We start from the raw sequence: 13,277 nt of genomic DNA on the forward strand, positions 1-13,277 counted from the left end.
AAAATGTTGATTAGATCCATGGCCGGAGAGTTGGATGTAGATTCCCTGAGGCTGTAACCCACAGTTTGGCTGCATTGTGCTGGCCTGCTTCTCCAAACAATGAAACAGGAGAAGTAACTGATCCTGGATGTTAGTCCAGGACTTGTGGGTAATCTGTCCCTGTGTCATGTTTTGGCACCAGAACCTTGTGTGAGTCACTTCTCCAGTAATTCAGCGGCACACAGTTGTTTATTGTGCATATATATAATCACCCTAAAGTGCAGAGCTGAGTGAGTTGTGCTGAAGAAATAGTGGTCAGTTAGACCACGTTTCCTCTTTCCTCTGTTCCACGGAGCTTCTGTTTGGCGGGTTGACCTTTGTTGTACTTATTTAGGTCAGCACAAACCGAGTGGAACTGGTACTAAGTTTCTCTGGTAAACTTCCCAAAGAAACCATCATGCTTATCTACTAAACAGCAGCAATAAGAGATTTCTAACGTGATTTGAGGATGTAGTCATGGCTGGTGCTGGTTAATGCCTCTGATGCTGAGCATGGCACAGGCTTTCCCGGAAACTAAAATACAGGCCGAAACGTTCTATGCTTGAACCGCTCTCAGGATATATTTTACCCCTGTCAGTTAATTTCTTGGTTGGTTTGTATGTTTGACACTTTGTGAGCAAGATTAGACAAAAACAACTGAAAGGATTTTCATGAAACTTGATCAGGGAAGTTTTTTTTACCTGTACCAGATAACTGAATACATTTTTAAATCCGTGACTAGGAGTACATAAAACATTGCTCAGATAAGAATAATAAGTCAATTTTCTTGCACACAAGGAGGAAAGCGCCCAATCATTTCATGTTGGTTATCTCAGTCTGTAGCCTCCTGTTTGAATTGTATCTTTCTGCTCACACCTCCCCCATCATTATAGATTAACATTCCAGTAGTTGGCTCCTTTGCAATGAATGACCCGTAATGTGTGGCTCGGAAATCCCCCCCACCACCAAGGCAGATAATCCGTTTGGGCCAGATCAAGTGGAAGAGTGTGTTTTGACTCCAATTTTACCTTCCTGCTCTAAAGTGTTTCTCAACAGGGGGGGTAGATTATGGTCATGAGTAGTCTCTATAAATATGATTTTGCAAAGGCGAGGGTTCGAAATGATCAAGATGCATCAGCTCTCGACCTCTAGATGTATCTGTATGCGCTGTTAGCGGGGATCAGTCCAAATGTCGTCTGGACCTAAAACACCTACAAATACGTGGTTTGTTTATTTTGTGTGTAGTGAAATATTCGAATCGTGTCACAAAATAATCTATAGTCGGACTGTAAAATATGTGCACTGTCTGAAACTAACTTTTTTCATTCTTCCATCCCTTCTGTCCACAGTGAATGAGTATGTGTTCATGGTCCAAGCCCGAGGGATCCAGATCAGAGAAAATGTGAAATACATCGGGTCACAGGTACTGGAGCAGGTGGTGAGAGGGGCATACAGCGTCAATGGCACAGGTAAGAACATACAGCCTTTTAGGTGTAATAGGAATGATTCCTGTAGCTCTTATGTTGTCTTTTATGCACTTAAAAGGGCACAAATCAGCTTCCGACACTGATAACATTTAAATTGGAGTCATCTGATCTCGTAGTTTGGGACTCGTTCATTCAAAAAAACAAGGCATTGATGCAGTGATTTGTTTTGTTTTTTGTTATTGCAGATTATTCCTACGATTTCAACTTGAGCGACAGCGATGGTCCTCCCCCAACATACCTCCCCGAGGGCTTCACCTACCTCCCGTCAGAGGTTTGTCCTGCCAGGCTTCCCTCCATGAGTAAGTACACAACGTTAAAGTTTTTGATTTAAAGTTGAGTTTTAATGCTTGGCATTTATATTGGCGCATGATTACGTCATAAATTGACAGCATCAGACAAGGAAATCTCTCTCAGTCTCCTTGGTTGACCTTTAAACCATATTAAACAGTGACTCTTCTGGTTTCCTTGGCCCATGTTAAATGTTCCCTCGAGGGGATGTTCATTGTGCCTCTGTACATATTTTTCCTAATAATGAGTAGTGAAATGGTTCTAAGTTTGGGTTTTATTTAGCTGTTATTGATGATGCATGCAAATATGTTGTAATAGCACAGAAATGCTTTACCCAGCATTTATGTTCCAGATCGCTCGACTGTTGCAGGCTTTAACAAGCGTTTTTTTTGTATCCCCTCCCTCCCTCCATTTCCATATCTCTTTCCTTTCCATTTTCCTTATTATTATTTCATCTCAACACACACACGCACACACACAGAGGGCAGGTTGCAGGTGAACATGAGTGAGGTGTCGCTGGAGGAGGTGGAGAGGTACTTGCTAGAGAAGGAGCCAAGCATTGCCCCAGGAGGCTACTGGAAGCCCCACGATTGTTTACCTCGCTGGAAGGTAAGTTGGAGAACTGGCTTCAGTGTTTATCCGCAGGTTTCCTCTCACACATGAACAACACTGGGAAGGAGACCCATTCACAACAGCAACAAATCCTCCGCATGAGGGAGACAGGGGCAGGAAGTGATGTATTAGGTCTGCTGCTGGGCTCACATGATTTCACACAGACACCGTCATCAGTTTCCTTTTTACCACAAACACTATAGACATCTTCGTAAGTGTCTTTTTGAGAAAAGGTGTGTGCTCTCGTACACTTCTGACACTTGTAAAATGTTTATAGGGAGCATTAAATCTGTTTTGTCAGTCATCTGCATCTGAAATGGCAGAGCTTGGAGGTAGAGCAGGTCATCCACAAACCAGAGGGTCAGTGGTTCAATCCCCGGCTTCTCCAGTCCGCATGCTGAAATGTGTTCTTGGGCAAGACACTGGATATTAATTGCCATTGACTGATATTTCCACCATAGGGACCTGATAAGTAGGGCCAAGTTTAGACAAAATGTTATGGCTCTGGTCGGGTTCAGTCACATCGTTTGTTATTATATGAAAAATCATAATTTTATTTTGTGGTTTGTTTTGGCGGCTGCAGTTGTTGAATTGTGTTGTGTATTAGTGACAGGTAAATTAGTTGTTTTGTCAACCCTATTCATATCAACAGAAACCCCTCTCTGCAGTTCAACAGCAAATCAACCTACATCCTTCAAATGACTGTAAGGTTGATTCGGCACATCCCTGAAACAGTTTCAACATAAGCTGAACATTGACCGCTTCATGAAAGCAGGGGCAGTATGATTTACCTCATTTTCCACATGAAGTGTCATCCTCACTAACCCCAACAACAGTACATCGGAAAGTTTTCCCCAAAACACCTACAACTGAAAAGGGGCAAAAAAAAGCTGTTACTGAGAGTAGCCATTCGATTTATTATCTTGAGCTCCACAAACTAATGTGCAGCAGCTGATATCTTCACACTTTGACTCTGGAATACTGAACTGAACCAGCAGTCGAGTGGTTCATTTGAGCTAGTGATTTGAGGGAGAGTGCAAAGAGCCCCGACCTCTGACGGCATCTAGTCCTAGTGACTGGGAATTCACTGGATGGTTGAAGCAAAGGACTTTGATCGTATCAAACTTAAACTGGGTTGTTACACATTGTTTTTGAACTTTCTTGTAATGTAAGACTAGGAACATAATGGCAATGAGATGAGGTGCTCATATAGTGACTGCACGTCGAACAAATGTCCCTATTTTAAAGTACTGAATATGCCAAAGTCATACTTTAGCTCATACCATCTTTTCTACTTTGTAACCTTTGATGCATAACAGGAATATGACTTTCTTCTAGCTGACAGCCGCATGTAAAAATATAAGCATTCAGCTTATGAGGAAAAAACTCCTTTCATAGACATTTTAGTTTGTGGAAAATAATGGAACACTGTGCACAATCATTCCAGTTTACTTAAAGCCCCTTTTAAACTGCATGTTCAAGATGGGAACCTTGCACCTTTTTTCTGCCCCGCCGTTCAGTTTTAAATTCTATGTAATAGGGTGGGTATGGACGAACAGGATGCCTGCATTGTTGTGTCACACATCTCGCTGCCGTGCTATCTACCAGATTTTTTGTTATGTTTATATATATATTGCATTTTCCTCCATTCTGTGTTTCCAGGTGGCAATCCTCGTCCCATTTCGAAACAGACACGAACACTTACCAATCCTCCTGAGACACCTGGTGCCAGTGCTGCAGAAACAGAGACTCCAGTTCGCCTTTTATGTCATAGAGCAGGTATACACATACATTTATTTGCAGGGTTTAACATCTATCCGTGTGATTCCTGACACTTTGTCAGGTCTGCAGTAGATACTTGCAGTTTGAAATGATTGAACATAGCTACCGTCAAAAACAGGAATTGCTATAATACGAAATCATCTCTTTGATATATTTTCTCTTCAGGGGGGCACTGAGCCATTTAACCGAGCCATGCTGTTCAACGTGGGCTTCAAGGAGGCTATGAAAGACCTGGACTGGGACTGTCTCGTCTTCCACGACGTGGACCACCTCATGGAGAACGACAGGAACTACTACGGCTGCACAGGCATGCCCCGTCACTTTGCGGTCAAACTCGACAAGTACTCTTACATGTGAGTCTGGATTCTGTGACCACGTCTAGTGAATGTGTTCCTTCCTTGACATGAATATATATAAAGTGTAATTGTCCCTCCAAGGCTTCCATATAATGAGTTCTTCGGTGGTGTCAGTGGCATGACGTCGAAGCAGCTCAAGAAGATAAATGGATTTCCTAATGCGTTCTGGGGCTGGGGAGGAGAGGACGATGACCTCTGGAATAGGTGAGGGAAGCTTTTGTATTTTGTGTTATTTATTTTTTCCTTTAAGAAACAGCAGTTTCGCCGGCCCCCACTCACGCATCTCACAGGCAGCTGTACTCACCCATGGGGGCTCTCAACATGTGTCTTTATTTAGCCTTTGGTGTGAATTTACTTTGAGCCTTCCTCTGTCTCTCTGCCATGTCCCTCGTCAGTGTCATATTCACTACACTTCCTGTGAAAACAATACCGCCGGTCTATTTATTATGCATTAATGACCTTTAAATTTGTTTGTACAGGGTGCAGTTTGCCAATTTCACAGTGAGTAGACCGCGAGGAGAGCAGGGACGCTACATGTCCATTCCACACCACCATCGCGGGGAAGTCCAGTTCTTGGGAAGGTTAGTTTGCATGCACGCACAGCTCATTCCCACGCAAACACACACCCACCCTTTGGTTAAATGTGGAGGCTGATAATTGGAATGTGGCTTAGCCTCATGTGATGTAAGCCAGTCACATGAAAAGCAGCAACTTTGAGAGAATTTCCACTCTTTTAAAGACTTTGCATGTGACATGTTTGTACGCATCAGGGCTGAATTCCGATCATCGCCCCTTCTGCTCTCTGCTCAAATTCTAAGTTACTTAAAACAGCCCTAAGAGTAAAATGTTTCTTTATAAACAGCCCTAATAATAAATGTTTCTTTTTTCAGAGGCAGAGCCAAGGAAAATACATATAATTTCAAAAAAACAGATTTTCTCTGGTAGATCTTATTTAAATAGCTCATGATGATAAAGTCCCAATGAGGGAGTTATCTGCTGATGAATCACTCCCAAGTAAAAAATATGCAGGTGTCGCTTTCTGTTCAAACCACAGAGAGCAATGTTCCCATCAATTCTAGACACTATGTGGGATAATTAAACCTGTTCCTCTTCATATTCATTCCTAATCCTTCATAAATGAGTTTGCTAATTGATGCGACTTATGTAACTTGCACTATGAATTACTCAGATTGAAACAAGGTGAAACCTCTCCTCTCCTATCCTCTCCTCAGGTACAGTCTACTACGCCACTCAAAGGAGAGACAGAAAGTGGATGGTCTTAACAACCTAAACTACTCCCCCTTGTTGTCCAGGAGGCCTCTCTACACCAACATCACAGTCAGCTTGAGCAGAAAGCTTGCACCCGTAGCCGTCTACTGACGTAGGCACAGCTGGACTGCAGACCACATGGGAATCAAAGTCCTCTGGGACATCAGCCATATATCACCAGTTGCAGTACTGCTTATGACTTTTTGGTTGACTGATACTTTGCTTTCTTTCTTTTGTTTGTATGCAAAAAAAAACAAAAAGAAGACTTAAATAAGTATGTTGGATAAATCATATTAGAAAAATAAGGATTAAATGCTGCGCTACAGTCCATCACTCCTCTCATCTGGGCTTATCTAGTCTTCTCTCTCCACATGCCTTTTGCACCATTTTGGCCTTCAGCATCCATTCATTCATTCATCCGTTCATTTTCTGATTCAGACAGTTAACGTTGAGGTCGGCCCTTCACTCTTGTGCTCGTTTATTACAAAAGGCCATGATACACACGCTCATTCAAGTGCATGCGCACGCACACAAACAGTTTGATTTGCATGCGCTGACACGGTCCCTGAGGCTTTGATTTTTACTTTGCTCTTGCACTTCTTATTTTACACTGCTGCAGTAAACCTGTGAAAACGTTGAAACATTCGCACACACGCTCACACACACACAAACACACACTCCAGACCTTCTAACCACATAGCTACTTCAACCGCGTTGAATCCTGCAGCTGGTTCTGCAGAAGGTATGCCAAAGCTACAACTGAAGAGAGCAAGAGAAAATATATAAAGAGTGATTGCTTTCATTCATTTATAAAAAATATATATTTAGGTATATATATATATATATACTATATACTATATACACTATATATACTATATATATATAAATATGTGTGTATATATATATATATATATATATGTGTGTGCGTGTGTATATATATATATATATATATATATATATATATATACTGTTTGTAAAATAATTTATTCTAAGTTCGGAGAACATTAATTCCTAATTAATCATCTCTTAAAAACTATAGTTTGTCTTGTGAAAATACCATTTACAGACTGTGATGTTTGTGTTTGCATAGTTGCGTTGGATGTTCTGGCTGCCTGGAAGTGGCTGTATGTAGGAAAGCAATGCTCATCCTGTTAGCAATAAGCTATAATAGCAGACAGCAGACTTCCTCACTATACAGATGCAATAGCACGGGTGCTAGCATTCCCTCACTGGACTACAGAGAACGAGTGACTGTGTATGCAAACTTCACATTCAACACACCTTTGCCTAAGCAAACATGCCACCCTTTTCAGTACCGTGTGTGTGTGTGTGTGAGTGTGTGAGTGTGTGTGTGAGTGTGTGTGTGTGTGATTAAAAGTGAGGGAGAGCTATGCAAATGGCCTGTGTGTAGTCTGTTGTCAGTGCGAGGTCTTCAAGGTGACCACCCGTCTTCACCACTGAAACTGTGATCGACTTGACTCCAGACCTCACGTGTGTGCGCGGTGGAAGTCCAGGCCAGGGAAAGATAAACTGTCGCCTTCTTTCTTTACTTTAGTTCCAACATCCTCAACGTTTACTCACCTTCATTTTTACAGAAGAGGACCGGAGGTAGAAAATACTTGATTGCTGTCACTGTCACTGGTGTTTACAGAAGCTTTTTTCTTTGTTATTTTTCAGATTTTCTTGTGTTTGTATATGACGTCAGCCAGCCCTCCTTCAATGTGGGTGCTGTGAAATCTCTTCAGTAATGTATCTATGGCTGCCTTTGTCTGGTTCTTTTACTGGCACTTCTTTATCGTGACTTGGAAATGGGGAGTAAAAAAAGCAGAGCTCAACGCTTCTCTGAGACATCAGGTGATAAACCACTGATTATCCCTGGTAGCTTGTAGGCATGTTTTGTGAATCAGACTCACGGTAGTGGCGGCCTCAGCAGAGTTTTTGTCGCATGGCATGAAACCTAACTGTGCACAGACTGACAGTGCTATGGCAGTTTGCAGCCGTTGCTAACGTTTTCCTCCCTGATTTCTGTGTTTGACAGTGTTGATTTCAAGTAAAATATCCCAATACTGTACACGTAGATCCTCGAAAGAAAAAAAAGAAAAAAACAACACACGTACATATACACACATACAGACACTCTTTCCTCACTGGCTGTCTTAGTCATGCAGCTACTTCATTTCACACAAATCGCCTTGTATGGATTTCTTAAGATGTATCAATTTGGGGAAAATGTGGGTGTTTGACAAACTGTTGTGTTCCCACAGTGAAAAAAAAACTAAAAAAGAAGCAAAGAGGCTGGACCTCTTTTTATTTATTTGATCTTTTATGGATTATTTTCTGGAATTGTACGGTTTTAATTTTTTTCTTGCGATTGATGTGATGATTTAGTAGGTGACATACTGTATGACAGTGTTAGATGCACTGAAACCTGTAGTAATGTGTATATGTGGGATCGTGAGGTTCGGGTCTGTGTAAACTGGGAACTGTTGCGTTTCATTCAGACGCACGGGTTTCCCTCTCTTCAGATATGATGGAGGGGGGGTGGGGGCTGGTTTTCGGTGAAACGGAACGGTGTGTATTAATCTGCTGAACAGACGTGTTGGAGGAGGCCATTTTGTGTGACAACCACAGGAAGAGAAAGACGCCTAATCAGAAAATGCTAGTGGTCACTGTCTTTCACTGGGCGCCGCCTTTTATTCTAATTGATAATCAATGGTGCTGACCTTCCAGAGCTTTTGTTGAAGCGGAGTCCCTCTCTACGTGCTTACTGGAACCAACCTTGACATAAAGACTAGTATCTACAGGCAGAGCAGCCTTGCCGCTTTTACGGCTTTTGCATTTGATTCTAATCTACTCTGAAGTGGCGTAGATGTTCTGTGTCTTAACATCAAAACATGCGTTAATCCTGATGCCTTCTCATCAAGCCAGGTGAAGCTAATATGTGTATTTGTTGCCACATGCAGAGGCACGCGTTTACCTCCTTGCCAGTCACCCGGGAGGCGCCCAGTGGAATTCAAGGACAGTGGCAGTGTGTGTGTTTAGTTTTCTTTTCCATGTGTGTTTGAGTGAAATGGCTAAACCTGTCCTCCATCTGGAGTTTGAGTTTGTTTTTTATTTTGCTTTTTGTTTTTCCAGCACTGATAAGAAAATGATCTATGGCCTGGTTCTCACAGAACTTGCAGGTTTATTTTCTAGTTCTCGACACAAACATGATTACATTGTATATTACCTTTTTGTTTTCATTGCTTTAAATTAAAAGCTCGATGGACGTATAGCGGAAAAGCCAAATGGTTTTAGTTTGAGTATTCAGGTGAAGATTCAGGCGCAGAGGGACCTCTCGATATCAGGAGGCCGTCTGGATGACATACAGTAGATATTCTTGTAGAGTCAGGATTGAGCTCTATACTCCATAATGTAGAATGAGCAGCTTAATCACACCATGTCCTAAAAATAGGAGGGTTTTCTCCGACTGCTGGACAGCTTTGCCCACTAGATGGCGTATTAACAGGAGCAAATCAGCCTCATGCTTTTTATTAAACACAGGAAATATTGTTAGCATCCTGGCTAGTCTTGTTCCTGTTACATATACCATGTATGTGATCTCAGTCCAGAACAAGACCAGGCCTGCTGCTGTCAACCCATTCTTCATTGTACCATAATCTCACCTGCTCTGATCCATTCTGTGCCAGTTTAAATGAAGGGACCATTTTTGTGGGGGCATCTGACAAGACTGGCAGCCTTAAAGCTTCTTAATTTATTGCAGTGTTGTTTATTTTTCACTCAAGTTGTGTTTTTTTTTATAAGCAAAAATATTTAAATTGAAAAAAGTGCATATCATCATATTGATCATTGTAAATATTGTTGTGTGTACTGTTTTAGAAATTCTATAAGGTCTTAAATCACTACAGATGCTAGCGTTAAGAACAAGTTTTGGAGGGGTTTGGCCCGGGGGGCAAATTATCTGGTGCCATTTTTAAGTGCTAGTGAAGCTTACACAGCGACATCAATGTTTTTACATCACCGCTTCCCAGCACAAAAGCCTTTTTTTCCCCTTCTTTTTTTTTAAATAAAAAATATACTTATCCCATGAATCTTAGATTCCTCTAACTATTTCAGACGTGTTCCGCATTCCTGAGGCCTCCCCGCACTTAGTATGCTGCAGCGGTAGGAGAGACGTATCATAGCAGGACGTTGGCATCAATCTTCAGATGAAATCCAGTGTCCTTGTTTCTGCATGTGAAGTCTCTTGGATAGTGACGGCAGTCGGGGTGAGGTGACGGTCAAAGGAAAGCACTGCAGGATAGCGATGTGTCAGCCAAAAACACCATATGCTTACAATGCAATGAAACAGAGGCACCCAAACCAGCGACATGATCTACTCCAAAATCGACATAGATTTTTTTTATTGTATGAAAGCTAACTACTTAAAAAGAAAACAGAATGCAGATTGGTAAATTAAAAAATCTATACTCTCTGATTGTAAGGAGAGAAACTCTCCTTGAATTGAAGCCATTTGAAGCTACTTGTCAAAACTTGATGTCAGCCTTACGTGGATCTGTTTGTGTATTGGCATATTATCTTTTGATTATTGAAATTTGTATGATGGAGATTTTCTTTTATACCATCATTGTTATTGTCAAAGTACACCAATAAAACTTGTAAACATACTGTATCGCTCTCTGTGTGCGTTTGTCTGTTAAGCATTTCCTGGAACCACTGGTTAAGCTCAAGCATTTCCCTTGCTGTGTGGTTAGTGGGTCTATTTTGATTCTTCGGAAGATAAATGTGGTTATGCTGCATATAACAGCTTCTGCACTTCCCAAGTGTGCATGACCGTACACACGCATGCCTCCTGTGAAGATATATTTAGTTTTCCCCTCTTTACTTTGGCTTGTACCTCCTCCAAGGCCTAACAGTCCCCTTCAATTCAATCAAGCTGCACCATCTTCTACACACTCATTGATATCAGTCCTCTAAATAGGCCTGATTTATTCTATTTCATGAAGATCCATCAATCTTTTTTTTTTTTTTGCAAAAATTTAGAAATAAGGGGGACAATTATGTATTCGCTGAGAGTCTCCAAGAGAATTTTCTGCAGAAATTAGAAATGTCTTTATCTTATTATCACATGAATTCTCCTTCGAAAGGAACTACGTGAGGAAAGCTGATTGAATTTCCTCGGCCCGAGGGCTGAATTCCTGTGTGAGAAACCCGTGACGTTTTGCAGTGTGAGCAGGGATAGACGGCATCACATCCCCTCTTAACATGCTCTCACCCAAACAGAGGATTATTGTGTGTGTTTGTGTGTCAGACAGCATGGCAGAGGCTCTTGTGATCCACAGCTGCTAATAAAATCCCCACATCTCCGTTACAGTTTCCTCAATGTTGGTATTCTTCTTCATGGTGCCACTCTCTTCCTGACTGCTGACTGACTGTGTGTGTGTGTGTGTGTCTGTGTGTGTGTGTGTCTGTGTGTGTCCATCCACATCCCAAGACAGAGGTGATGTGTGTTGGATCCGTCCAGCCCGTCGTCCACAGAACAGAATGAGATGCTTTGACCAGAGATTGAATCGGAGCAGCTACAGGCCTGAGGCCTTTAGCACATTCACTGTGCATCTCTGCGAGTTGGTGACAGCTGATTATTAAATTATGCTCTCAGAAAAACAAAAAGGAAATGCTAAGTGTCAGGGATGAGATGTATTTTGGAGTTTAAATATACTCCACACAATTTCTGCACCGTTTACCAAAGTTGTTTTTCTCAGCAAAACATAAGAAATAAGGTGCAATGGCAGTAATTCATATGATGGAGTGTATTTAGAGACGTGCAAAAATACCTAAATTTATCCTCATTGAAAACACCAGTGTCTGTGTGTGTCTGTGTGTGTGTCTCTGTGTGTGTGAGAGAGAGAGAGTTCTTGGCAGAGGAACAGAGCCTGGCTGGAGTAGCCACATCTTAATGGAGTCTGGGAAACACAAGGCTTTGGTATTCTACAGCACCAGTGTCACTTAGCTGACAGACACACACAGTGGGCAGCTCTTAAGATCTCAAGAGCTGTCTTGGTATGTGTATACAACACACACACACCCATCCGTTATTAATTCATCCACATGCACCCCCATGAGTAATGTGCCACTCAAAGGCTTTGATGTCATCTGTGGCGCCTTGCCTTTGTATGCGGCTTGTGTGTCTGTTTCAGAGCGATCCTCCCCTCAGAGGGTCCTCAACTGGAGTCTTTCAGTGGTGCAGAATGGTGGCCCACTCTTCATCCAAGCCACACTTCTTCTGTGTAGCTGCATTTTCTGTGTGAACGTCCTGTGTGAAAGTCTGATGAGTGTGTGTGTGTGTGTGTGTGTGTGTGTGTGTGTGTGTGTGTGTGTGTGTGTGTGTGTGTGTGTGTGTGTGTGTGTGTGTGTGTGTGTGTGTGTGTGTGTGTGTGTGTGTGTGTGTGTGTGTGTGTGTGTGTGTGTGTGTGTGTGTGTGTGTGTGTGTGTGTGTGTGTGTGTGTGTGTGTGACTGAGAGTGTGCGTGCCTCCTCTAAACACAGAGAGACATGGCCTTTAGCTTTCCAGCATAGCTTAGTGCCTTCTATATAAAACAGTGTATGTGCTGACATCATGCATTCAAGGGGCCCTGCACTCATTTCTTGTTTAATCAGATGTTTGAGTGGGAGAGAACAACAGTGCCTTATTGGATATTGCATGTGCACGTGCATTGGTGCGTGCGTGTGTGTACGCATGACTATGAGCTGTATCAGGCATGTGCAAAAAAAACACGAGATCCTGGAGTAGAGCGACGCGGCGTTCCTGTGTGCATGTCACATGAATTTGTAACAGGCCTATCCATGTATTACATAACCGCTCGTCTTGCTCTCAGGTTTAAGCGTTGTCTCCTGATCACTAACAGGCCCTTTGTAGAGCTGCTGCTTCCAAAGAGGACAGCATAGCATCCAGTCCATTCCCCCCCCCATGGGCTCCGGGCCCTTTACACTTACATTAACGCTGTCTGGCCGGGCTGTGGAGTTCCGTGTGTGCTGCGTACCTGAGCCCGGCGTGTTTTCTGTTGTGACTCGTGCCTGCTCTCACGTCAGGACTCAGGGACACGGCCGATGGACGGGGAGGTTGTAAACACATCTGCTGTGTCTCCCTGAGTCACTGACTGTCCATCCTTTGCTCTCCTGCTCGCCCGGCACCTTGTCACATCCCCGTCTATCACCTGGAGCTTTCCTCTCCAGCGAGCCGGGCTCATCTTCGCATCCCACACTGACTGTCACATCCATTCTCATCTACTGTCTCATCTTGTTTATTTTTCTGTGACACATTCTCACTGTACTGCACAGTTGTAAATACACATCTTTCTCATTACATCTCTCATCATTCCAACCAGATGCAGGCTGATCCATATGTGCCTTCAACTGTGACCCCCACCCTCTCTATCCGCTCCGGGTTTCCCCTCTCCACTGGGTAT

The 13,277-nt window shown here is 42.7% G+C and overlaps 1 protein-coding gene across 1 annotated transcript in view; it reads left to right on the forward strand.

Moving 5' to 3' along the window:
* b4galt5 (UDP-Gal:betaGlcNAc beta 1,4- galactosyltransferase, polypeptide 5) overlaps window positions 1-10,479 on the forward strand; it is a 30,898-nt gene extending 20,419 nt beyond the window's left edge. The window contains exons 2-9 of the mRNA XM_062392572.1: window positions 1,368-1,487; window positions 1,691-1,804; window positions 2,275-2,402; window positions 4,068-4,184; window positions 4,353-4,540; window positions 4,625-4,747; window positions 5,023-5,124; window positions 5,776-10,479. Coding sequence (XP_062248556.1) covers window positions 1,368-1,487; window positions 1,691-1,804; window positions 2,275-2,402; window positions 4,068-4,184; window positions 4,353-4,540; window positions 4,625-4,747; window positions 5,023-5,124; window positions 5,776-5,923 — 1,040 coding nt within the window. The 3' untranslated portion in view covers window positions 5,924-10,479. The remainder of the gene's footprint in view (window positions 1-1,367; window positions 1,488-1,690; window positions 1,805-2,274; window positions 2,403-4,067; window positions 4,185-4,352; window positions 4,541-4,624; window positions 4,748-5,022; window positions 5,125-5,775) is intronic.
* Window positions 10,480-13,277: the final 2,798 nt, after the last annotated feature.

Source organism: Platichthys flesus, chromosome 7, assembly GCF_949316205.1.
Source record: "Platichthys flesus chromosome 7, fPlaFle2.1, whole genome shotgun sequence".
Lineage (NCBI taxonomy): Eukaryota > Metazoa > Chordata > Actinopteri > Pleuronectiformes > Pleuronectidae > Platichthys > Platichthys flesus.